The 24,950-nt window shown below is 45.7% G+C and overlaps 1 protein-coding gene across 1 annotated transcript in view; it reads right to left on the reverse strand.

Moving 5' to 3' along the window:
* ank1a (ankyrin 1, erythrocytic a) overlaps positions 1 to 24,950 on the reverse strand; it is a 55,859-nt gene that overhangs the window by 27,577 nt on the left and 3,332 nt on the right. The window contains exon 2 of the mRNA XM_057032681.1: positions 9,967 to 10,059. Coding sequence (XP_056888661.1) covers positions 9,967 to 10,059 — 93 coding nt within the window. The remainder of the gene's footprint in view (positions 1 to 9,966; positions 10,060 to 24,950) is intronic.

Consider the following 24,950-nt stretch of genomic DNA (forward strand, 5'->3'; position numbering starts at 1 on the left):
CACACTACTAACACAATACACATGGTCTCACATGGCAGCATAGTAACGCCGAGGTGAACCCCCCCACCGGAGGCCCCTCTGGCCCCCCCACGGCTCTGTTGACTGCCCCCCACCCACAGAGAAGCATGCTGAACTCTAAAGGAAAACACTGACTCTCAGAGCAAACTGCATTTGCAGGTCTGCGTCGGTGTGCCTCTGCGTTGCACCTAGAAGCGAGCGTGTGGCGCGGCGAGATAAGCCAGCAGAGGCGCCGCACCCTTTGACTCGTGCTGACGTAAACAGGTGCAGATCAGGTCAGCCTAAAAGTTCTGCTATGGTTCTGGTGGACGCTGATAAATAGGTGTTTGGCTTATTCATCCTGCAGAGATCAGGAAAAACTGACAGGACCAAGAGAGGGAAAAAAGGGGCGAGCTCTTTAATCATATACTGTTTGAAGCAATACAGATAATAACCAGCAATATCAGCACACACCGCTGTATAACGTGCGGGCAACTGTCCTCAGGCTGACAGTGCAAAGCTCCTTATAATGAAGCTCGAAATTACCAAGTCGAATTATTCGGAGAAAATCTTCTGCCCTGAACTCCCTTGCCTGGCTCTACAGCTCAGATATTCTTTCCTGCAGCCTTCACCCCCCTCCTTCATCCATTTCTTTCTAGTTCTCTAAGTCCCTGTCTTGTTGCTCTGGTGCTGCAGCAGGCAGAATGACGTCACCACCCTCCACAGTGGATTGCAGTGTTTGAAAATCCATCGGGCACATCAAGCATTGCGACCAAATCTTAACATCCCTGCCTCAAAGCTCCACTGTGATGGCTGAAAATGCCCCAGAGGATTGTCATTTTAAGGGGAAAAAAAATAGTTATAATCACAATACAGACACAGCACCAACGTTATAAACATCACACTTTTCTGTGAGGAAAAGTTATGTGAAAGCTCGCAACTGATCCCACATTGTCAATGTATTTAAACCAACAGGTTTAGGTCTTTCCAGGGGCATCAGAAGCAGATATGGGAAGCCGCTGTGGCGTGCTTAAACAGGCATTAGATCGGGCATTTTCTGCTGACTTGCATTTACTCTAGAAATTGATTTTTTTCTCTCCCACTTTGTCCTTTCTTCTCTCTCCATCTCTTCCTTCAGCTCCTTGAGGGGTTGAGCAGGCAGGCGGCTGTTTCCGGCTGCAGGGACGCCAGTGTAGAGTCAGTGAGACTGGGACCTCTGGGAGCTACTGGCACATTTACAGGAAGCCGTTACAGTCCCCTGCTCAATTCCGTCGGTCTGTATGTAAATCTGACTGTCTGCTTCTGTTCACTATATGTGGTAAGCGTCTCTTCGCTCTTCAATTATTTACTTTCTCACAGTCCCAACCCCCCCCATTCTGCATCCAACTGCTTGTCTCAGCCACATTTGTTGATTGTCTCTTTATATCTGGCCCTGCTGCAGCCTCTGTGCTTGAATATGAGATTGTCATGGTTATTGTCATCTTTTATGAAGATGACAAAGGGTGTGAAAAGCATCGGGAGCATCCTTGGATCCTATAGAAGATAGGATCATGATATGGTTGATGCCCAGAGCTTCACAGCACTGTAGCAGAGGCACCATGGGTTTAAGCTGTATTACAACTACGCATGTGCTCTAATAATAATATTAATGATGACACCCTCCCCTAACTGCAGAACCCATTATAGCAGTTCCAGTGAATGAAGCATGAAAGCTTTCTAAGTGCTTTTCCAACACATTTGATAGCAAGTGTGTAAAAATGTACTGTGAATGATTGTAATTGTTTTGTAGAGACCAAATTAATGGATGAAAAAGCAGCTGAATAATTATCGTTTTATCGCGGGTCATCTGATGTTACATCTACAAGCGTCCCTAACAGCATTTCAAATACGTCCAAAAGCAGAAAGGAAGCTCTGAAAATGAAGGTCACGAACATATCTCTGTATATCCTACAGTTATGAATACATTAATGGCGTTCTGTATGTGAGGATTGTGGATTTTCTGCCCAGTTTGTGTTAAAAAATAAGGTTTGTGTTGTCCAAATCACGTGTTATTACTTGAACTCAATTAGAGGTATTTTTACATGCAAAGAAATGCAAATTAGTTTGTCCTAAATGTTCATGTATGAATACATTTTGCAGTTACTGCAGGTTTTTGCAGGGATGGTTTTTAATGAACTAAAATTCAGTCTTCTTTGTAACTTACCCTTTACTGACAACCGTTTTGTATCATTGGAAGAAGATAAAACTGTTGAAATGCTTCAAGAAGAGAAAAAAGAACTCCTGACATCATTGTGAAAGTGCCTCCAGTTTGACGTCAGACACATCAACAGAAGATTTCTACAAGTTTCATCACCTACAGTGGAAGCACACAGCCTCATTTCTGCCCCAGTTAGATGATCACTGATGTACATGCAGCCCAATGTTGCCAACAGTTCTGCTGGTTCAGTACATTAGACTGACCAGGGTGTTCTCATTCAAGAACCCTATTAACTGACCCTTTAATTAGTCTGCTGACCTTCAGTTTACTCGCCACCACTAATCCTGGTTGACCTCCTACAATCCAAACATAAAACAGAGGAATAAATGAAGTCAAAAACAAGATTAAGGAGAAATACGCTGCGATACACACCCACACTCGCACTAATCTTAAACTTGCATGCATCCCAAGTCACAGATACTCGAGCTCCCTCCCATGTTGCTATGGCAAGTTCAGTCTGATGAGTTTGATCTCAGCCTGTTTTTGTCCCCTTAATTCTTCAGCGCAGTAGCTGCGAGTGAAAAGTGCCGAATCGTTGTCTTATCAATACGAAAACGGTATTTACATCAGCATGGCCCACAGCCGTTGTTCCTTAATTTATCTCTGCTGACATGAGTGCGTGTAAAAAAACAATTAATAAAGGTAAACAAGCAGAAGCCTGTGGAAAACATTTTCTTTAGACAAAACACGACCTGACAAATGGAGCAACTTGGAGCTGAATTAAAATATAAACTCGAAGGAGCGAATAGCAATACAACAGCAAAGCGTGTAAAGGAGATAAAGCGAAGACGAGCTCATTACTGTCTGACACGATGAAGACGGAGCGCTGGCAGGTGCAGTACGAGAAAATAAAACACAAGATTTATGAACGTCTTAAGCGTTGCAGCGAGGAGAGCAGTAAAATCGGAGAGGGGTGGAAGGCAGAGGGTGATGATGTGAAGAAAGAGGAGGACGGTGAAGAGAGAACAGAGATGGTGGTACTCACTCCAAACGGGACGGTCTTGACTGGCATGCCTGTGGGCCCTCCGCTCTCTCCGGTCCGTATGTTTTTCTGAATCTCTCGAACGCACAGCTGTCTTTTCTGTTACCCCCTGCGAGTGCTGCCGTACAGGGCCCGCCGGCCCCAGTGTAAACAGGAACACATACACACACGCCCAGACACACACACACAAACACACTTGAGCAAGCACGGGTGGGTGGAGAGAGAGCGGAGAGAGTGGGGAGGCCGAGGGGACGGGGGGCCCAGGGGTTTATCTCTGGAGGAATGCTGCTTGTTTCTGGAGACGCACATTTCATATGCAGCCAAAAACAAATGGGTGCTACGTCCTTGATCCTGTTGGCGCCCGAAATATTTCCCTCCACCTCGTTTTACCCTCGAGCTCTACCTTCGCACTCTCTCTCAACTTCCTTCTTTCCTCTGTACTCCTTCACCGATCGTCTCCACCTTTCAGTTGTGGTATCACCCCGAAACTCACTCTCACCCTAACCTTATCCCTCCTTTCTGCTGTCCCTCTTTGCCCACACGTCACGCCCATCTGTGTCTCCTGTATGTTTTGTGACAGCGAGACAATCTTTTCTTCCAGGGCCTGGACCATACCAGAATAGCTGGAACTGTGGAGAATGGTTGTTGATTTTTTTTTTTCCAAAGTGGGTCTGTTTCGGTCTGTGAGGTGACTTACAGTGACAAAGCGCTTGGCTGGGGGGGGGGGGGGGGGGTTGCTGCCAACACCCCGTGACAATGGGCCAGACGCGCAGAGTGGGGGCGGCGCGGAGGGGCCGGCCCCTCAAAAGGCCTTGGTTCTTTTAATAAAGCGTCCGTCATTCGCTGCTAGAAAAAGGCCCCCTTTTCTCTGCCTCTCCCCTCCTCTCTCCCTCTCCTGGCTAAATGCTGGGAAAAGCACATCGCTGCCAAAACCACGCAGAGAGATAAATGCTCGTAGGAGAGGGGAAGAGTGGGGGAGACGTAGAGAGACGACTGGGCACTACTCAGTACCACTGGACCGTGACCTGGTCAAAAACATCACATGGGATTTCTCTCCTGTCCACGGTATTAAATTTGGACAGTGACGAGCACTCCAGTGACAAAGAATGTGGGACAGGCGCCTAGAGACGCTAATGTCCATGAAGATAGGACTAATTATCCTGTTGTCTTTATGACACAAACCCGCTTTGGTTCAGCCTGCTGAACAGAGCTCAGCTGAAGAGCTGATTGATATAAACTTCTTCAGGTCCCACAGGAAGTGAAGACGGCTCCATCAGCAGGAAACATGCTGACACTCATGGCGTTTGCAGGTTGTCAGAGCCAGCGGCGTGTGGATGTGGGTTAGGGACAGACGTGCCTTCTGCACCTTGACTTGAGCTCCTCTTGTTGCCGGAATAAAATGTTACGGCTGCCCACGTGTGCTGCTTCTGGTGGTTTATTGCCCTGTCCTGAAGTCCCAGCGATCCCAGACCAAAGCTGAAAAGGTGGGGGGAGGAATCAACACGGAGGTTTGCAGTCGGCTGTCTTTCTTCAGCCTGTCAGACACAATTGGCCCCTGGCTGGCCCCTGCTCTCATGCAATCAAAACACACATAACATGAATATACTCAACATGTAAGGTTAAATGTTAAAAGTTTTCCTCCCCCGATCAAGTGGGCCTCCGACTTAATGTGAGAAGACTGGCCCCTCCATTGGCAGCGTCACACTGTGTGGTATCAGTGTGCAGCAGCTTCAGAGACAGTCTGGGCTGGGTCGGGCTGATTACTGCCGCCTTGGCACAAAGCTCTCATGCACACACCTACTCCTTTACTGAGCCTCAGATCCACCTATAATCTAAGCTCACCAACTGGTTTAGTACATCAAAAACTGCCCCCAGCTTTGCAGACAGACCGCGTGGCGCGGATACATGGACATGTAACTTTAAAACACATAATGTGGGTACAGAAAGCAAAAGCACAAGATAGAGAGTCCTGGGAAAGCCAGAAAGAGGCAGTTAGAGGGAGGAGAGCTGATGAAAGAGACAGAGAAGAATGGTGGCAGCGATATGTCTGCCTAGCGCTGAGCTCCCATTCATCTTCAAGTGGCGACATATTGTTGGAGGAAAACAGTGCAGGATAAACCTGATTAAAAGACAAAAATATCTATCGCCACTGCTCCTCAGGCCTGACCTCTCCTGACTGTCCACTGTGTTTGTTAAGTAATTCCTGAGCGCACGGACCAAATGACTCCAAACCAAGTCCCTAAAGCCCCAGTCTGGATCTGACAGGATCCATCTATCAGTCCAGTAAAAATAAAAAAACGATGAAGTTTGACTGCACCGAGACCCACATCACTGCAAACTCCTGTTACTTTTGACAGGGGGCTAAAAGGCAGCAGTTTATTTACCAAGATTTGGGTTCTGATATAAGTAAATTTCTTTGTTCAGTCTACTAATTTTTGAAGAACCTGCATATTTCAGTGCCGCCACTTGTGCATCGGTACAGAACCCCCACTGGGCCCCCTGGTTTCTATACACTGTCTATGTGTTGCATGTCACCATTGTTCTTGTTCTGACAACACAAGGTCCACAAGGCTGCCCCAAGGCTGGGTTAATACGATCACTTATCATTTAAAGCGTTATCATCATTTAAAGGCACAGCAGCTCTTAAAATCATCCGTCTTGGCCTTTGCACGACCATTATCATACCCCACCATAAAAGAAGAACGATGACACCTAGCAAATGAAAAGAAGGGATGGATGGAAGGCTGAAAGGGGCGATGACATCTCAGGGGGTTACAGTGAAGAAATAAATAAGTTTTCTTATTGCTCACACATCGTCTACTTCACAAGCCCTGCTGACTTGATGATGGCGTCGGCCAGTTTTGCTGAGTCAGACCCTGATTTTTCCTTCATCTCTCTCTTTTGCTGCACCTCCGTGGAAGTAAAGGAGTGGCAGCCTGCAGCAGGGACTGAACCGTACGGCCCTCAACGCATGGACAGCTCTACAATACCTAATAAAACAGTATTAAATTACACTGCTTTCCATAAGAACTTTTAATATCGTCTTCCTCGGGGGCGCAAAGTTGATCCAACTTCACTGAATAAATACATACTAAATACACACTATTAAGCCAGAGGCTGTCATCTGATGGGTCAAGGACGATCAATAGAAGTGACTTCTCTGACTGCCTCATTATTAATAACTACTGCTGCACACTCTCGTACACGCAGGCACACACACATGCATGCGCTCACACCTACTGTGCAGAACATGCAGGTTCATAATGCTCACGCTTGCTCACGCTCAACGCACGTATGCAGGTCCCAGCAGGCGCACAGTTCAGGCAGTGGTATACTCAAACTGAACAAGGTCACAGAATCTCACCTAAAATGCTGATCATGTTATTTGTTTATTTATCTTTTTTTCAAAAAAAATTGTTACTCTTCTTCAAGATGTAAACGTATTCTGAAGTTCAAATGTCACGAGTTTTACAAATATGCTGGTTGTGTTGGGCTGCAGTCCGTCTACTCTTCGCCTTTACTGCTGTTATTCTTATTGAACATTAATCTAATGTTAATAATTAATACTTTACATCTATGTCCTCCCTTTTTCTTTTGTTTAAGTTAATACATGTTATATGGAAAACATGATATTGACTCGCCGAGCCAAATGCGCTAATTGGGAAATAAAGTAGACATTAGTGCAGAAATTTGTTGTTAATCAAGCAAAAGGAATTTTAAATGTACATTTCTTTTATTAAAGCTCATCTACCTGTCGGCTTGGTCAGGTGACTGACACTGTAACTGTGAAACTAAACGACCGGTTTGATTTGGAATGTTAGCTGTAAGTACTCTGGACTTTCTGACCAGCACTTCTTTTGGAGTATACTTGTACTGTTACCATGCTCTCCCCACGTTCATACATGCACATGCATGCATGCATGCACATTGTCAGCAGATTCTCACGCTCCCTGTCGAGAAGCAAATAAAAATAAACACACTCGGAGATGATAACAAAGGTAGATAGACTTAGTAAAAAAGCTCAAGTATATAAAAGAAAGAGTTCTTAAATTAAAACATCCCTGAAATTTTGTCAGCGTTCTGTCTATACTTAAATATGGCTCATAGACAAACAACATAAATGACACATTTATGACCTGTCAGCTGCAACTGTTTGCATTTCAGGTTCATTTATACACGTGTAGTTCCTGTAGAAAGGTTGACCCAAGTATTGTGAACAGGCTCCGGGGTTACAACCTGGATTTCCAAAGCCATTCATGCTACATTATAATAGGGATGTCTCCACTGTGAAGTCTTCTTAGTAGGCCAGATCATCCCCACGAGGTCTCTCTGCTGCAAAATGCCAAAAAAGCTCAGTTCTTTATGGGTCAGGAGGACGAGGAAAATCCCGCGCTCCTGTCATCCGTCTAAAGTTGGTATCTAGCTGGCAGAGCCATTAGCACAGACATCTGTGGGTCTGAACAGCAGTTCTGGCTTTAATCTGGATTAGAATATGACGCCCCATATCAGTAACCCTGGGACAAAAATTAGAGTTACGATATTTGAATAAACCGTGGCCTTTCACATGTAAATTCAACTCTGCCCCCCGAGCCGAAACAAATTACAGCCAACTGCTGGTAGCTGGACATGAATGGCCTGTATCTACAGTGGGCCGGGGAGCAGCTGGAAAAGAGAAACTGGGATGGTGGGGGATTTATGTGACAGTGTAAAGTGTGACAGTTAGCTTTTTTTTCCATATATATTGAGTCTGCCATGCAGCCGTACTGTGACGAATGTGGCTTGGCTCACGAGCATCTGTCTCTACGGACCCACTGAGGGATAATTAGAGCTGTGGGATGATGAGGGATATTCTTCAGACCCTGTAAATTGGCAGTGGGGACAGATACTTTTCACAGACGTTGGACATCTTACAACTCCCTCCACCGGGCGGGGAGGTTTAATGAAGCATTATATTTTGGGGTGAAGTAAAAAAAAAAGAAAAAAAGTGCTTTATGTTATTGAGCTGTCAACTAAATGGCAGCGTGTTTGTTTTGTGTGAAATCTCAGAAAAAGTGTGAAAAGAGCAGACGATAAACACACCAACCAAGAATTGGTAGGAAAACTAGAAGGACGATATGACGCAGTTTGTGTCACGTGAACAGACCATCTGGATCTACTGTCGCCCCTTTAATTTAAATGCAGGACGCTAAAGCGCCTCTCCTCTGCTGCCGTCTCTGGACTGTCTGTGGCAGTTCAGGTGTTCTTGCACTATTTAACATGCTAGTAGTGTCACGAACATTAAAAAAAATGTCTGGCTTCAGCTGTATAAACACTGTAAACACGCTTTTAAGTGATGAGCAAAGGAAAAATGAAAATATCTGTCACGCATTCAAAAAGATTCAAAAGGAAACAAAAGAAAAAAGACAAATTTTCGATGCACAAGCATTCAAGAGCATCACCAAGGGAAAGACAATACTCCATATTGTTTGTCGGGCCAGAGGCCAGAGAAACTGTGACTTTCATTCTGAGACAGTTGAGTTATCTTCTTCCTGTGATAAGTGTGCCCACCCCATCTCATCTGATCATGTCTCCACACTTCCCAATGATTGAATGTTGCTCCAGTTTGGGAGCAATATGGAGATCGGAAAAGTAGCTTTAGGAATTGGACATGAGAGCAAGGGGGAGCAAGGAGAGGGGAAATCATTGTGGGGTCAGGGACAAGTTTCCCAGCAGCCTTATTGCACTGAGATAATCTCCTATCCACCGAACAGAGATGAATTCAAGATTATCTGCTGCATTAGAGGGGTGCAATAAACACCTTTGGCAAACCCGTCCCCGACTGTTAACACTGGTCCAATCTAGACGGGCGTGTGCAGTGCAGCCACAATACACAAGCAACAGTGACACATCAAAAGCACGAGCAGTGGGCAGGCGCTGCTCCAAAATCTCCAGCACAGCGGAGGACACAGAACACAGACACAACACAGATGCACTTTCTAATACACAGACTCGGGCCATGCACGGAAGGAAATAAAGCATGCACACAAACACTGATAAGACTGATGGGATCGGATCCCCCAACACACACTTCTCTGCATACACTGCCTCACATACACACTCACTCACTCACACGTCTCGATTTAAAGCACAAACACGGTTGTACGAATGACACGAGCATATTCTATAAATCAGAAGAACCCACAGGAAACATACGTAGAGCATTGCTGATTATCGCTACTGCGGAACGGTCTCATGAATAGACATGTTACGCACATGAATAACAGACACAGACACGTTTTCCGGAGGGTTCTTGCTATTGTAATATGCTCTGCTTGGAGAAACCACAGACACCGATGTGTGTGTTAATATCTATACAAATACATCGTCCCCTTTAAAAACTTAAACGGGAAAAAAAAAATCCAACGGAAAACAAAGCAAACGAAATCAAAAACAAAAAAAAGTTAGTACAACTAATCAAGCAGGGACGGGAACAAAGAAAAAGCTCCAGCCGGATCCCACAACACCTAACTGAATCAGCTCACAGCACAACAGCAATACCAGAAGGTCAAAGGAACCAGGACTACAATACCATGAGCAACACAACAAAACAAGAGATAATATAAAAAATAACAACAGCAGAGCAACAATAGTGACACACACTTTAAGTGACAAATACAAGATGGTCATAAATACACAATAAAAACACAGAGAGAAATAGGAAAAGCCAGATATACGTGGTGCAGATATTTACTTCATCATCATAGTGCCATACTCCTTGGCCATCCGGCATCTCAGAGCTCACACTACTGTCCTGATCGATTAGCCAGCGATGCACGGCGTGGGCCTAAAAGAACATACGACATAAAAACAGAGCCTGGTTAATCACAACAATGGTTGGATGGCGGGATCGGTGAGAGAGCGGGGAGAGCAGGGAAACACGGGGAACAATGAAATGAAAAGGTTCTTCAAGAGGAACAGGTGAACATTTACTGAGAGAGAGAGAGAGGAGGAGGAAGAGGAACGATCCCACCCGTCCCAGCCCCCCGTGTGCACATAAAAACTCCCTGTGGGAAACAGGTTAGGACAGGATGAGTCGTGGTGAGAGGGGAGCGAAATGATGTGAGGTCATTACACACGCACTGATGGATGCTGGGTAAAGCCACCCTGATGGCGAATGGATCTGGCACGGATGGGTCGTGATTCATACATGGATCTGCTGTGTCACCGTGGGAAGCCGGGAATTCGGGTTTCCTTTACGTCACGCGGGGCATCACGCCTCGAGGAGTACTTACCCGCAGTACACCTACAGAAAAGTGATTTATTTGATAAGACCACCCGAGAGGTACAGAGGGGACCGTGTTGATCCAGATATCACGGCGCTCTTTGATATTTTGAAATGGTAAAACAACAATTCAGAGAAGTCTGTGAGCTCCAGAAGGCAACGACGCTTCTCCAGACAGACGTCAGATACGCTCAGTCCCTTGTTGGTAGCTAACTCTATTCCTGGTCACCCATCTCACACACACACACACACACACACACACACACACACACACACACACACACACACACACACACCATCTGCTACTTTTGACTGTTGTTGTGTCAGCACCAAAAACAAGCTAACACAGCTCCTTTTAGTGACGCTTGCTGCCCCTCTGCTGTCTCAAATACTTGTCAAGATTTTGACCTGGGGAAGCCACAGAATGGCAGGTGCTTCTGCTGATTATTCTATCCAAAAACTCCTGCAGCATTTGTGCCGTCGTCCAATCGCGATGGGCCGCAACAGCAACAGAAGTAGATTGAAGGAAACCTCTTGATAAGCTACCCCACAGCCGAGCAGGTTGCGCACGTTCGCTACCCAGGACCTTTTGTGTCAGGCGGTGCGCCTGCGAAGGTGGTTGATAAACACGTAGCAGGGACGCGGAGGCCAGCATGCAGAAAGAGACCGAGTCCCCTCAAGGGTACAGTGAATCAGTGGGAGACAGCAGAGGCCAGAGCCCCTCTGAGGACACCTGAAAATAGAGGAGGGCCTTTCCACTGTGGGGTGGCAAACACCAACGTTTCACCCTTCTGACGGAACCTTCCGTGTGTGCATTTGCACCCTCCCAGACCTTCATCTATGCATAGCGTTTGCAGCGATGGCGCTTAAAAGCCCTGACTTTGCATACGGTTGCAGACGTGACGCGCGGCGTGTCAGCAACGGAGTTCTGCGGTGAGCTGCCGAGCGTGTCAGCTTTAAAGGATAATTGGATTAAGTGGCAGACGGTTTGTGATGACAGGGAGAGAGGGGTGATGGGGTGGCAGGGGGGGGGGCTGAGGGGCGAGAGAGGTGCTGATAAGAGTAAGAGTTTCTGCAGAGCCGCTGGGCAGCAAACAGACACACAGGGAGCCCAAACCGTTCCACTGTAGATTAACGGGATAAAGGGATAACACTCCTAGTCTTGGGACGACTAACTTGCAGCTGTTTGGCATTTGGGTGTAATTTACATGAAAATCCAAGACAAACATGGGGCAGAGTCACACTGGTGGCATCGTTTAGGCTCTGTTCGACGCCCTCTTCACCTTTTCTGATGCTCTTTTGTGTGTAGCCCCAACCGGAGGTCGCTACTGCTTGACATGGGAGTGCAACTACAGAGACGACAAGCCTTCGTTCAGCTCCTCCAGCAATAATATATTGGTTTACTAAATCATTTAATGTTGCTTTTCAGCACTGAAAGACATTTGATCAAAACCAGACTTAAACTGCAGCCCAGTGGTCAACGTGAGGTGTGGAACATGTGCAAAGAAACTGAAACGGTGTTCATTCTTATATGGCTACCACGATAAATTATAGTAAAATGAGTAATACATCTCTCAGCTGAGAGTGAACACAATGGTAAAAAATAAAATGCCTGCAGCACTGAGAATCAATCACCTGCCTCCAGACATGTCAGATCAGTTCGTTGCAGTCCTGTGGCATCGTTCTCCGGCCCCACCGTTATCCTGAGGTTCAGGATACATCGGATGATAAAGCGCTAACTCCATGACTCAAACCAGGCTGTTGCCTGTCTAGTTTCTCATGAAGTGCTGACACAGTATCTAAACTAAGTGGACTGTCACTAAATTATTAATTTACTAAAAGAAAAAAGGGATCATTTGCCATTCTAACAGCAGCAGAACTGTAAAAAGCTTTCTCTGAACCTAATAAATCATTTGATCTATCCTAGCTCCTGCTGTCACCTCAATGCACCTGAACGCATCACGGGTGAAAGATTACGCAAGTAATTGGAAGATAAAACTGCACGTTGAAAAACAGCCTGCGAAAAAAAAAGGAATTTACTGGTAATCAGGGTTTGCCTTTGCTAATAGAATGGATTTGTGTGTGTTTTTACCCTAATTTGTTGGTTGGTGAGCTGGCTCACCTTGGAGGTACATTAGAGGGTACATTATCCCTAAACAAGACTTTTAACAGGTTCCGCACCATTCACTCACAGCTGCTGGTAACTTGTGCATGTTCATGGACTGTGGGAAACCAGAACACCTGGAGAAAACATGAAGAACATAGAAATTCTAGATAGAGACCCCAAGCCTGTAATCGAACCCTCTTCTTAAGTGCTACTGCTCTGGTGCGCTGCAAGGTCATTATTCCGTTCTTGTTGTGTTTTTTTAAAATATTTAACTGTAATTGTACATGTATTAGTTTATTTGTTGATTATATAGCAGGACACACGTCTCAAACTGTTATGAATAGAATGAATAGACTGTACTGCAAAACTAACTTTTTGCTAACCCCATCACATACAAATAAATTAAACACCGGGGCCAAAATATATTTAGATGGATGAGAGGTTTTACGTGTATGCGGGTGTAAATGAGTGCATGCATTAAAAAAAACACCAGGCAAGTGAGGAGGCATAAGAGAGCAGGGAAAGTAGAAACACTCTGCAGATCTCCGCCTGATAAATAATGTAAAACCGGGAGCTGCCTGGGCCGTGGCGGGCGGCGGCCGTCCGCGGCACCATCAGCAGATGCAGTTTGAGAGTTTGAGTCCGGAGGGGTACAGGTGGAGCCACCAGGTGGGATGAAGAGGACGGACGACGCAGTCACCTCTACCTCTCGCCCCCGTCTAACTGCCCAGCTGCTCGCGTTCATCCTCTCCGTGTTCTGCTCACGCTTGTGTTGGTGATTGCACAGTCGGCGTCTTTATGTTCTATCATCAACCCGAAATGCCACCGTGTTACTATTTATGTTTCTATCCGTATTGAGTTCCCATGAATCTGCCATCTACTGTGGTTTGATGCATTGATGATATTTACACTTTGAAAATGGGACATCATATTTTTTGTCATATGTATATGTTGGAAAAATTCAAACCAAAAATGGAGAAGAGCTACTTTTTTCTTTCTTTTTTTAAGTCAATGACACTATTTATAGTGGGACCACAAAGCCCTCCCACATGTTTTCTCCACTTTCCAGTGTCGACCCTGCACGCCAGAGTATTTTTATCCAGCATTTCATTACCATAATAAAACATGCATGAAAAAACAGATAAACTCAAAGAGACAGGGCAGCCAGAAATCTGGATTTGGGAGGCTTATTTTCATCTTTCATTCTTGTCTTTTACTCTTTTATGTTGCTCTTTTCATTTGGCTCGGAGAAATAGAAAGCGACATGCCTTTTCTTTCAGCCTGTGCCTCATTATGGTGCTTTTCAGGTCTGCTCTTTTGTGTGGGGCGAGCCCAGAGCCACGCACAAGCATAGCGGGGCAGCCGGTGGATTACCCAGACTCACGTCAAAACTCCAACACCAACCACTCCGGCACACACCCCTGCCAAGTGCATGAAAAATGCTTTAATACATGCAGCCCAGAGCCATGCGGAGACTAAACCTACAGCTGCTTTATTGCAAACATTATCAGGAACAATGCAGCTCGGTCTATAAACTGAGGTCACGGCTGTCAATGAACTGGACTGAACAGGCTGCAGTGCAGACATAACCAGTGTGTTGTCTCGCCACTAATGTCAACACCACTGCTTTAATGCACCCGACACACATGTATATAAACGTAAACATAATTACATTGAGTAAAGTCATGGGTGATGAGCATAATTCTAGGTTGGTCTGGTTTTATTCAGAGCAAAAACTCAATGACACTGTAGAATGTAGATTTTAGCACATGTTCACGAACAGAGAACGTTACCTACGTTATCCAGAAGGCTACGCTAGTGCTAACGCTGTCACTTTCTACTGCTGCTGCCCTCAAGTGGTCACACACAAAACAGCACCCACACACAAGACAACACACACACCCACACACAGATGTCCTTGGCTGCATTAGTACAGCTGTTTGTGTGCACACACACGTTTTATGTTAGTGTTCAGCAGTTGTTTTTTTTAGCGGTCATCTATCAAAGCCGTGCGCTCGCCACCTTCAGCTCTCTCCAGGGACACGGCAGACACCTCCAATATGTAACACGCATGACTTTTCTCCCAGCACAGCTTGTGCACATGCTATGTAGATGCAAATGTGTACTGACACAGATACACATGAAAGGGTGCTGTAACTACAGTAACTCAGTATACAGCAATAGCAAAGCTGTCTGGAAATGAATGTAAAACTAAAGTAGAAGAAAGAAATCAAATACGAGTGCAGTGCAATGCCACTGGTGCATATTACACATAAAGAGAACGGGACAAGTTTGTTAATTTAACACACAAACGGAAGGTTGGCTGTCAGAGGTGCTCACCATAGCAACGTGGAGATTGCAGAGCTCCAACAAGCAGCTCCTTTTGCCACATATTGTGACTTACACCTATAGTGTAGTACCTCATCTTCTAGACTGCTTTATCCCTTTCAGGGTCACAGTGGGCGAGGACAGGGTCCACCCCTGGATGAGTTGCCAGTTCATGGCAGGGCCCTATATGAGCAGTTGTGGATTTGGTGCCTTGCTCAAGGGTCCCTCAGCAGTACTTTGAAGGTGTTCTGGCACCTTCCCCTACTAGCAGAACACCTTCCATGTGTTTCCTGCACTGGGACTTGACCTGTGAACCCTCCGCTTCTCAGCTCAATTCCCAACAGACTGAGCTACCACTGCCCACCATAGTATAGTAGTTATTATAATATAGGCAGTAGTAATACAAGGCTGCATAACAGTGGTCGCTTTGTGATCAAGGCCCTTGGCATTCACCTTTGGAAGCTCCAAGGTCAAAGTCCCTCCAGAATCTGGAGCATCACCACAAATTAATCATCTGCTCTTTGGCCCACTGTCAACATTTTCTGAAAATGTCATTAAAATCTGTTCATAACTTTCCGATTTATCTCTCAGACAGACAGACAGAGAGAGTGAGTCAATTTATTATTCTTTTTCCTCTTGCTGGTGCTGACTCAGGCCTCAGGGAGACCCTGGTGCCGGGCTTGGTTACAGCCCAGCCCGATTGCAGCTGCTGAAGCCTGCGCGACACGTACAGGAAAAATATGCTGTACTGCTGAATGCAGCACCGCCGGTTACGACAGGAAATGACAGCATTTGCCACAAGTTTCAGCGTCAGAAATCATGAAATCACTCCCAAACAGGTGCAGAGCTTAAAAGGGAGCCGAGGTTTTGGTAATAAAGGTGTTTTACCAGCGCACACCGCAGTTTCCAAGGCTTCAAAATACATCCGATATCAAGCTCCATGCAGCGCCGGCACACACAGGCACGTGCACACACACCTCACTGCAGCTCTTTACTGATTCTGTAGTCAGCCCTAATGGCATGTGGCTTAAATCCATATCCACGTGCACACTAGGACAAGCGCTAGGCTACAGACATGCTCACGCCTTCTATTGCTGCAGACAGGTCCATGGCTACTTGTCCTGAAACATTCCTTTGGCAAAAACAAAGCGGGCAAGTTCAGAGTAACTAAAAATAGCCCTGGATTGGCAGCCCAACTGTCATCATTCTTCTTTTCATCATTCTTATCAGCCATGTGGGGCTCATGCCGTTGGTGGACAGTCAAGATGCTTTCATGGAGCTTTTCACGCCTCTCCATCCACACAGCCGTCAAGTTACCCCCTCATTTCCTCCCTTTTTTCAAATCCTGTCCTCTGCTTCCCTTCTATGGTATGTTCATCTCGCCCCTCTATGGCCCTCCTCCTCCTCCTCATCTATTTTTTTCCTCTCCTAATCTGCCTGCCTCTATGGAAGCACTGATGAGTGAGATCAAATACAGTGTAGAGATGAGGATGAAGAGGAGGGCAGAACCCAGGGAAATCCTTCATCTTCTATCTTCATGGACAGAGCCACAGATTTAGAGGGTCTGAGGAAATCAATCATTTGAGACTATAGACGTCAATGCAGCAAAAGAAAAATGGAAAAAGCAGATGTCAGACGATACCTAAAATGAGGCCTTCCGTTGTACTGCAGTCATCCACCAGAGGGCGACATATCCGCCATCTCCACTTTTCGTACATAGGGAACATTACATGTCAGATCAAGGCTGAATGAATAAATTGAAAAGGCTTTTTAAGAATTTAGGTTCGCTTCTTTTGGCCTTAAACAAACTCCAAAGATCTTCCTGTCCTTTTTTGGGTAGCTAAACTGCTAATCTGGAAATAATTGCAATGACTGAGGTGAAAGCTAAATTAAATTTCCACTCCAATATTGAAACAGGAACAAATATAAACTCAACTCAGCACACCTGTGGCCGGACAAAAACACTCACCACGTCCTCATAAGGCAGGTATTCTTCCGGCAAATGAAAAACATACCAACATCCATCAAAGCAAAAGGAAGAGAGCACTTGAATCAGGATTTGATGGGTGGGAGTGGCTCGAGGGGGCTGTCAAAGCCGAACACACACGAAGAAGCAGACACAGTGGAGCTGGGGTCAATTCAAGGACTAAAAAAGGACAGAAAAGGACAGTAAAAGAATGTAAGTGGCTTAAAAAAAAACAATGGAGCTGAAGAAAAGAAACAAAAAGAATTGAGGGTTAGAGACGTGATGAGAGGGAACAGTCTGACTGGAGCTGTACGGGACGGCCGGGGTCAAGAGGAGGGGAAAAAAGCTACCAGTGAAATAGGTGATATACTATACTCAAGCAGCAGTTCTGGGAAAAAGCTCATCCAGCCTATTCATAAGACCTCAGACGAGTCTTCCATCCACACCATAAATGGTTTCCCTCCTTTTTTTTTCTTTAAATGGCCACAGCTTCATCGGCCACGTCATTAATCTTCATCAAGCCCGTCCTCCGCTGATGCCCAACGTGTCTTCTCATGGATTCTTTCCAGCTCTGATGAACGTGTCCTTCGTGTGTCCATGTCCTTGCTGTCTGAGAGACATATTGGAGCGTCGGCCTAACTCCTCTCCCTTCACACACTGCACATTGTGGCTTTTACAACACAAATTCAAATAAAAGGTAAAGTTCATTGATAGCGACACCTCAGATTCCATCCATGTTTATATTTAAAGTTCCAATAACCTTTCACTGACAGCAATAGTTAAACTCTGGATGTGATGAGTCTAAGTGCTGTCCTGAAATATAATATTCATATGTATCAATCAGTTCCTGATGTATTACAAAGAGAGAGCAGTATCCACAGGGTTGCATCTGAACGGAGATTATCATTATTAAAATTATTTATTATAGTTCAGAGCGTGGACTTAACGGTGCGTCCCTGGATGGAAGTGAATCATTTTCCGTCTGCATGTATCTGGAGGACAGAGCTCACCTCTCCTGCTGTTAAATCATTCATGACCCTGCAGTGCTGTGGACCACACAGCACCAGACCTGCCTGCACCGATCAGCGTCTCCACTCCAACAGTCAGCACGCACATCGCCGCGTTCGGTGTTTTAGGTCCTGCGCTAAAAAACGGCCTCGGCAGACACCGATTACAGATGTTCGTTCAGGCAGGCACACAGATTCACAAGCACTCAGCATATATTTGTGTCCCCCTGGTCCTGGTTCTGTTCTGCACCCATGTATCCTCTGAGGCTGCATTGATCTATAAAATAAGTCTAAACCTCCTCCTCGCTCGGCCTGTCTGCTCCTCAGCACAACCCTACTGCACCATCAATCAGCCTCAGTGTCCATATTCATGAGCTCTGCAGAGGGTCTGGTGGGATATGCTGAAAGACAATCCCTGGTCCAGGAGCCACCCAGACTCGTGGGCCTGTTTGCACATGTAGACCTCTGTCATATTTAAAAACTGAAACGACTTTTTAAGGTTCTGTTCTGAAGGGAATTCTACCTCGCACTGGTCTGATTTCAGTCCACTGAAGCTGCACTGCAGTCAGGGACAGAAACGCCGCCGTCAGCAAGAATGAGCGGCGAGTCATCAGTTCTCACCTGCTGGATCTTGTGGCAGGTTCTGACAGAACACAAATATGTGAAATGGGCCTGTGATCATATTCACATTTTACCACAACTGCTGCGATCTGCTGCTGTTGAAACCATGCAGCATCATTTGTCTTTCGCTCCCAGCAGCTTCTGGACTTCTTCTTTCCTGCCGTTGTGGCTTTTTGATAACGTTGCAAAATATGCTTTCAGATAGCGTGACTAAGACGGACCAGGACTCGTCCATCTCAGCTCTAGAGTTCACGAAAGATCACCGTTCCACTGCAATTTCAGCGAGATATCCGTTAACCGCTAGCATGGCAGTAATATTTTCCATATTTACCAAGAATACAGAGTGTGTGGCAGTATTTCATACACGGTTTTCAATTTCTGCTTTGATTAGATGTTCTTTGTTTTCACTGATACTCAAAAACTGGCGCTTCAGTCAGAGGGCAGTTCAGCCCGGACCGATTCAGACCATGATGATGGATGTCAGAGCAAACAATCAACCACAGTTCATGTTGTCTCATGTGGACAGAACACCTGCAGGGACACTTCATGTAATGGCAGGACATGGTAATGACGATATCCAAGGCTGCTCTTCCTCCGTCATCATCACTATTCACAGAGAAAGTCACCGTTGAGACCATGTGCTCAGGTTTTAACCAGACGGGGAGTCCAGTGGGAGTTCCCGATTGTTCACCGGAATGTTTGCTGTTGCCTAGCAATAAAGTCAGAGGACAGGTCAAGCCTCTGCCAAACGATTGTGCCGTTAAAGGGTTAAAGGAACAATCTCCAGTTATTTACAGAGAGAGGATTGAGCAATGTTTGGGGTTTATGAGGCATGCACAGAGAGACGCCGATCCTTTACTGGCAGCGAGATAAATGTTCCCCAAATGAAAAATAAATCAGAGGGTCTTGATCATATGTTACGCCTGTATGTGTTTAACTGCAGAGGAAGAGGTGCTTTAGGAGGAACTGCGGAGCGATAATCATTAGCTTTTATCATTCCCACAGCATATCCGAGCATTTTTTATAAAAATAATTATTTCACTACTTCATCCTTACATCTCACGCCTCTGTCAATGGCTGAACCAAGAGCAGAAATGCCTAATGAATAATTGATGATTGTGCGCATCAGTGTTGCCGAACGCTGTTACGGAACAACTGCTGTGAGGTTTTGTATGCGTGGATGTGTGAGAGAGAGGTGGGAAGTGTGTGAGATCAACACACACTCGCTACCAGGTCCGTCACACCTTTTCTGACTGTTGCTGACAGGTTTGTACGGCTGAACGTTGCAGTAATGTTGCAGAGTTCAGATATAACTCTGACCAGCAGAGGGAGCTGAGATCAACCCACCCCTTCATGTGTCCTGTGAGCAGTGTTTATACTGTATGATCACATTCTAAAATCACAATGGAAACCATTGCTGTAGGTGATACATTGTGACATCAAAATACAAGACAGAATGGCAAAAACATTTATTTAACAACAAAAACAACCCTCTTAATGCCAGAAGAGGTTTCTTTCCAAGCCCACATTGTTGTAGGATTAAAATATCTGTAATAAATTTTGAAATTTCATGGAACATAAACCCAAACCAACCAACATAAAAACAGGTAGAGAACGCACAGGGCAGAGCTGCAATAGGAGAGGACGAGGGAGAGAGAGGCAATTAAAGGCCTGTGCCCTAAAGGGATGCTGAGGCCCGAGTCCGGTGCTGTATGCTCTAACAAATATTTTCTCCATTACTGGCAAACTAACTGTCCTCCACTGCCTCCAGCTCTGCTATATTTTCTTCTTCACTTAGAATCTTCACTCTACGACAGGGCAAATGGGAGAAAAGAAGCGTGGCAACGGAACTCCGCCAAGTGGTGAAGAAAGGCTTCTATGTGAGCAGACTGGAAAAAGCAGAGAAAATGGATGTGGGCATTGCAAATGTAGATGTTCATCTGGAAGCGGGGATCTACCTTTGATTGAATCAATAATTTAGCGAAGAAAATGACATTTGTAACGTGTCACCGTGCCTCCATTGCAAAATGTTGCTGGAAAAGGAGGAGAAAAACAGGGCGTTATGCTGACATGACCATGAACCATGTGGTTAAAATGGATTTTCAGTGCAGCACGTATGTGTGCAGGAAATGAAATATGGATGCGAGTAAGAGCGACTGGTCATGTGACGGATAGTGTTTCCCTCTCTAATGGGAGGACAGAAAGGGGCATCATAACTAATCCTAAAGGGGGGGAAATTAGAGAAAAACAAAGAGATGATGTCAGTGATGATACAGAGAGTCTTCTCTGTAAACACTAGATGGCAACATCTAACTTTCTCAGAGAACCTGCCTGTGCTGAGTAAGAGCTGCCTGACAGAGAAGGTCTGCATGCATGTGGGCTAACATGTGATCGAGGTGCGCTTGACCTTGTAACTCTGCTGCCTGCACTCAGATTCTCCTTCCTGGACGGAAACCAATTCAGTCCCCATGGACCGGCCCCTTCCTCCCAGTCAGGGAAAATGCGGCAGAAAGCAAACAGTAAATGTCTGTTTAGGGTGTTAAATGTGGAGTTAAGTCGATTATCCTCTATCTACCTACACGGCGCATGTTTTTATTTCCCTGCCAGCCTAAAATATTAGCCTGCTGCAACACTGAAAACCACTGATACGCCTGCTTATCTTTGCTGCTCACTATATAATCTCCCCTCCTCGCTCCCTCTCAGTAAATGAGACTCTACGATGTTTGCAAACAAGGGAAGACTGAGAGGTTGAGAATAAAAGGTTTGATCCAACAGTGTTGCAGTGAGGAACTGCGGCAGTGAGAGAGGGAGAGAGAGAGAGGCGAGGAGTTGTATTCCGTAGCAGGAGGATTGATTATGGGCGGGATGGAGGAATGCACTGTAGGGCGGGGGGGGAGGAAGGGGAGGGGGCGGGAACCTGCCTCTGAATCTGTGCAAGAAAAATCTCTGGGGTCAGCCAATTAGAGGCTGGGTGACACCGCTATCCTCTCAGCTAGTAAATCCTGTGCCACATGACAACTCACGTGCCTCGATGCTAAATGAAGGCGTGAGCTCACACACAGGCACGCGAGCAAGCCTGACGTCAGGTTTGCAGTCACAAAACGTACGAACACGAACCGTTTAGGAACAATGGTGCGCGCCACTCATCATGGAAGGAGGCGACATCACTGCCAGAGCCGTCCCACCTGTGGCAGTACATCCTCATGCTGGAAGGAAAATCCAGGCACCCGTAATCATGTCGGATATGATTTACTCATTATGTGGTTCTAAAACATTTTAATCATATCACCATGGAGATTCATTTTTATGGTCCTTCTTCCTTTGTGTGTATGTGTGTTCTAGAGATTCTCAAGATTCTAGAGGTCATATGTGACCTTGAAAACAGGAAATGATAAAAATGGATATCTGATCGTGTTACATGTATTATATGGCAAGTGGGAAACTCCATCTCCCAGGGAAGATGCAGTTATCAAAAGTTTACGGACAGTGAGTGGGTGGGTATGGATTTATTTTGATCCAAGGTCAAAGGTGAGATGTGAATACTAACTTGTAGTAGCAATACACTATATTCACACATTTACCTGAATTGGCGGTCCTGTCGTCAGTGGTCCTAATGTAGAAGCTAAATATTTGTCTCCTCTTCACTTTAAGAGGCTCTTCCTGGACTTGCTGTTTACACGATCACTTGAATAATCTGATAGCTCCAGAAGTCAGATAATGGCCAGATATTTATGGTCAAGTCAACAGGCTCTCTGTTGCTGTCAATGTCACAAACAGGAGAACAATAAACACTGCAGTCATAGCAACAACACAAGCCCAAACTTGTATCAACATGTAGATGAATAAATGAGGTCCTGAATCGTTATGTGCTCTGGGTATTACACACCTCCATCAAATGAACACAGGTTGTGTTAGAGGTGAGGAGGATCATGTCAACATGACGCCACCTCTCCCACCAGCAGGCTCAGATGAGGGGGCTTTACAAATGACTAAGCTTCTAATCGCAGGCGCAGGGTTCTATGACAGACTGATGACATTTGACACAAGGATTAGATGACTTAAGAAATGGAAGATGTGTCATCAGCTGTCAGAAGAGTGATGCTCTAAAGAGCCAAACAAGGCCACAGGCCTCATGAGGGCCCAGCTCTACCTCTGGGCCACATCTTTTCCTCTGAACACTCGTATTCACTTTCTTCCCACACAGGCAGAGACTGCAGATCCACAGCAGCTACCCACTTCAAACACAAAAATACACACAACTGCAAAACATGCACAACTATTTTTTACTAGTACGGTGAAGGCAGTACGATATTGCTTATCTTTATTGCCGATAAACAGCTGCAAAGAACAGTTCCAGTTTTTATACAGTGAACATAGGGCATTTCCTTGCTGTTCTCCTGGAGATTCCATTTCTCCCCAAAATAATAAAGTAACGTGTTTCCAACTGAGGTTTTGGCAGTAAAATCCCTGCTCCTTCAACCATGTCAGGTATGTGGGTTAGTTTTTACTATTCTATTTAGAGGTTGTTTAACAGATAAAAGGCTACAGCCCAGTAACACCTAAAAGTCCCGGAGCCCAAATGGTCCATAGATACTTCAATGCAAACTCTGTTAATGGTGTGGAAGTGTGCATAACTCACAATTAGAAATTTACATTTGCATTCTCCATAGTGAGAATTTTTAACAGTGGCACCGAAAATCTATCCCATTTTTGAATGGGAATAAGATGTAGCCACACACATACAAACAAACAAACAAAAAAAAACACCCTAAAAATGCAGCAAATTTCGCCTGCCACCTACTGCATGAACTGCATGTCCACTGGTACAGAGCAAGGCACGTAGGATACATACTGTAAATCCTCTCTGTAAATGTTGAAAAATAGCCAATCAATACTATAAGTGGTAGGTTGCCCACTGCAGAGGCAAACAGCTACTGTAGCTATCAGTGCATGAGATGCTGCAGAGGACGAGGATATGGAGGCAGGACGGAGACCACCTGCAATGCTCACGCGGATCAGGCTTAGAGGAAAGAGCCTTTGTAACAGGCACCCAAACTTGTGTTTCTGACAATCATCCATTCAGCCGTGGCAAATAAAATTCTCTGGTGCAGCACTTTGGGTTTTTTTGCCTCTTCTTTTGATTTAGACGTGACGGGGAGCCATCGCAATAACCCTGATCTCTCAATCCGTGTTCCAGGGTGTTACGTAACAGCTGCACCATTAGACAACAATTGGGAGGAGACGGTGGCGCACTCGGGCGAGGAGAGCAATAGAGGGAAAGATGAACGGAGGGCGGCGACAGGGTGGGAACGCAAGGAAGCCCCTCACAATATGACACATCCCCTACATGCTATCTGAGAGATTTAAGCTTTCAGGGGGGAGGACAAACACAAACAGATGCTGTTAATATAAAATCTGGCTGGTCTTCCCGAAGGACTGCAGTCATGTAATAGCAGGCTGCTTCTGTTAATACAGAGGTAACGGCATGCAGTGAAGGGGCGCAGGTGCACGTCGCATCGGGCTCCAACCCAAAGAATGAATCGCCGCAGTCAGGATCCAAAATCCTCATCGCCGTTCCACAGTTTAAAAACATCCCGAGGATTCGGAGAGTCAGGGAAGCCGAACCCAAGCAGAGAGGGAGCCGCCGCTGCACGCTTGATGTTATTTTTGTCGTCTTCGGTTCGATTCTTTCACAAAGATCAGACAGCACCTTTTCAGCAAAGGATTTGTCTCATCTCTGAGCTAAAAATCAGCTGGGTGTGGTGATACTAACAGCTCACAAAGACCCAATAAAAGGAAGTGGAGGAGGAAAAGAAGTGGGGGTTGGTGATCTGGCATCACACGAGCCTTCTTCCCCCCTTTAATTAAAAAGGAAAGTAGGATGCAGCTCCCTGCCAACCTGCACCAGCAGCATTTACTGTAGAGGCGGGAGCTGGGCTGATTGAGGCTCATTCCAAGGCTCCATCAGCATGACTGAATGCCTCGACCATGTCTGCTGAGTCATGTGTTTGAGGGCTGTGCTGGTCCACCTGAGCCACAGCCCAGACGCTTTTCCCAAAATACACACTCGTCATCGTGCGCGTCATCGCTCTGCTCTCAGGTAGAGCTTTTCCACACACAGACGCTTGAATGAATAAATCTAAAACCATCCATACTCTGTAAAATACATCAAAAAACTTTAAAGATGAAGACAGCAGTTGATGAGAAAAACAATCACGAGTCGCAGTGAAATGACGACATCCGAATGATGCGACTGTACATGATTGAATTCCTCGTGGTGGCCTGAGCCGGTGCTGACAGACAGGCCGATCAACTCAAAGGTACTGGGATTGTCTGTGATGGGCTTAGTCACTGCTGCAGCACCCCTAATCCACTGCACCAAACCTGAGCACACACAGAAACATGGGGAACAGGCAGCACTGCA

This window comes from Takifugu flavidus, chromosome 5, assembly GCF_003711565.1.
Source record: "Takifugu flavidus isolate HTHZ2018 chromosome 5, ASM371156v2, whole genome shotgun sequence".
Taxonomy (NCBI): Eukaryota; Metazoa; Chordata; class Actinopteri; order Tetraodontiformes; family Tetraodontidae; genus Takifugu; species Takifugu flavidus.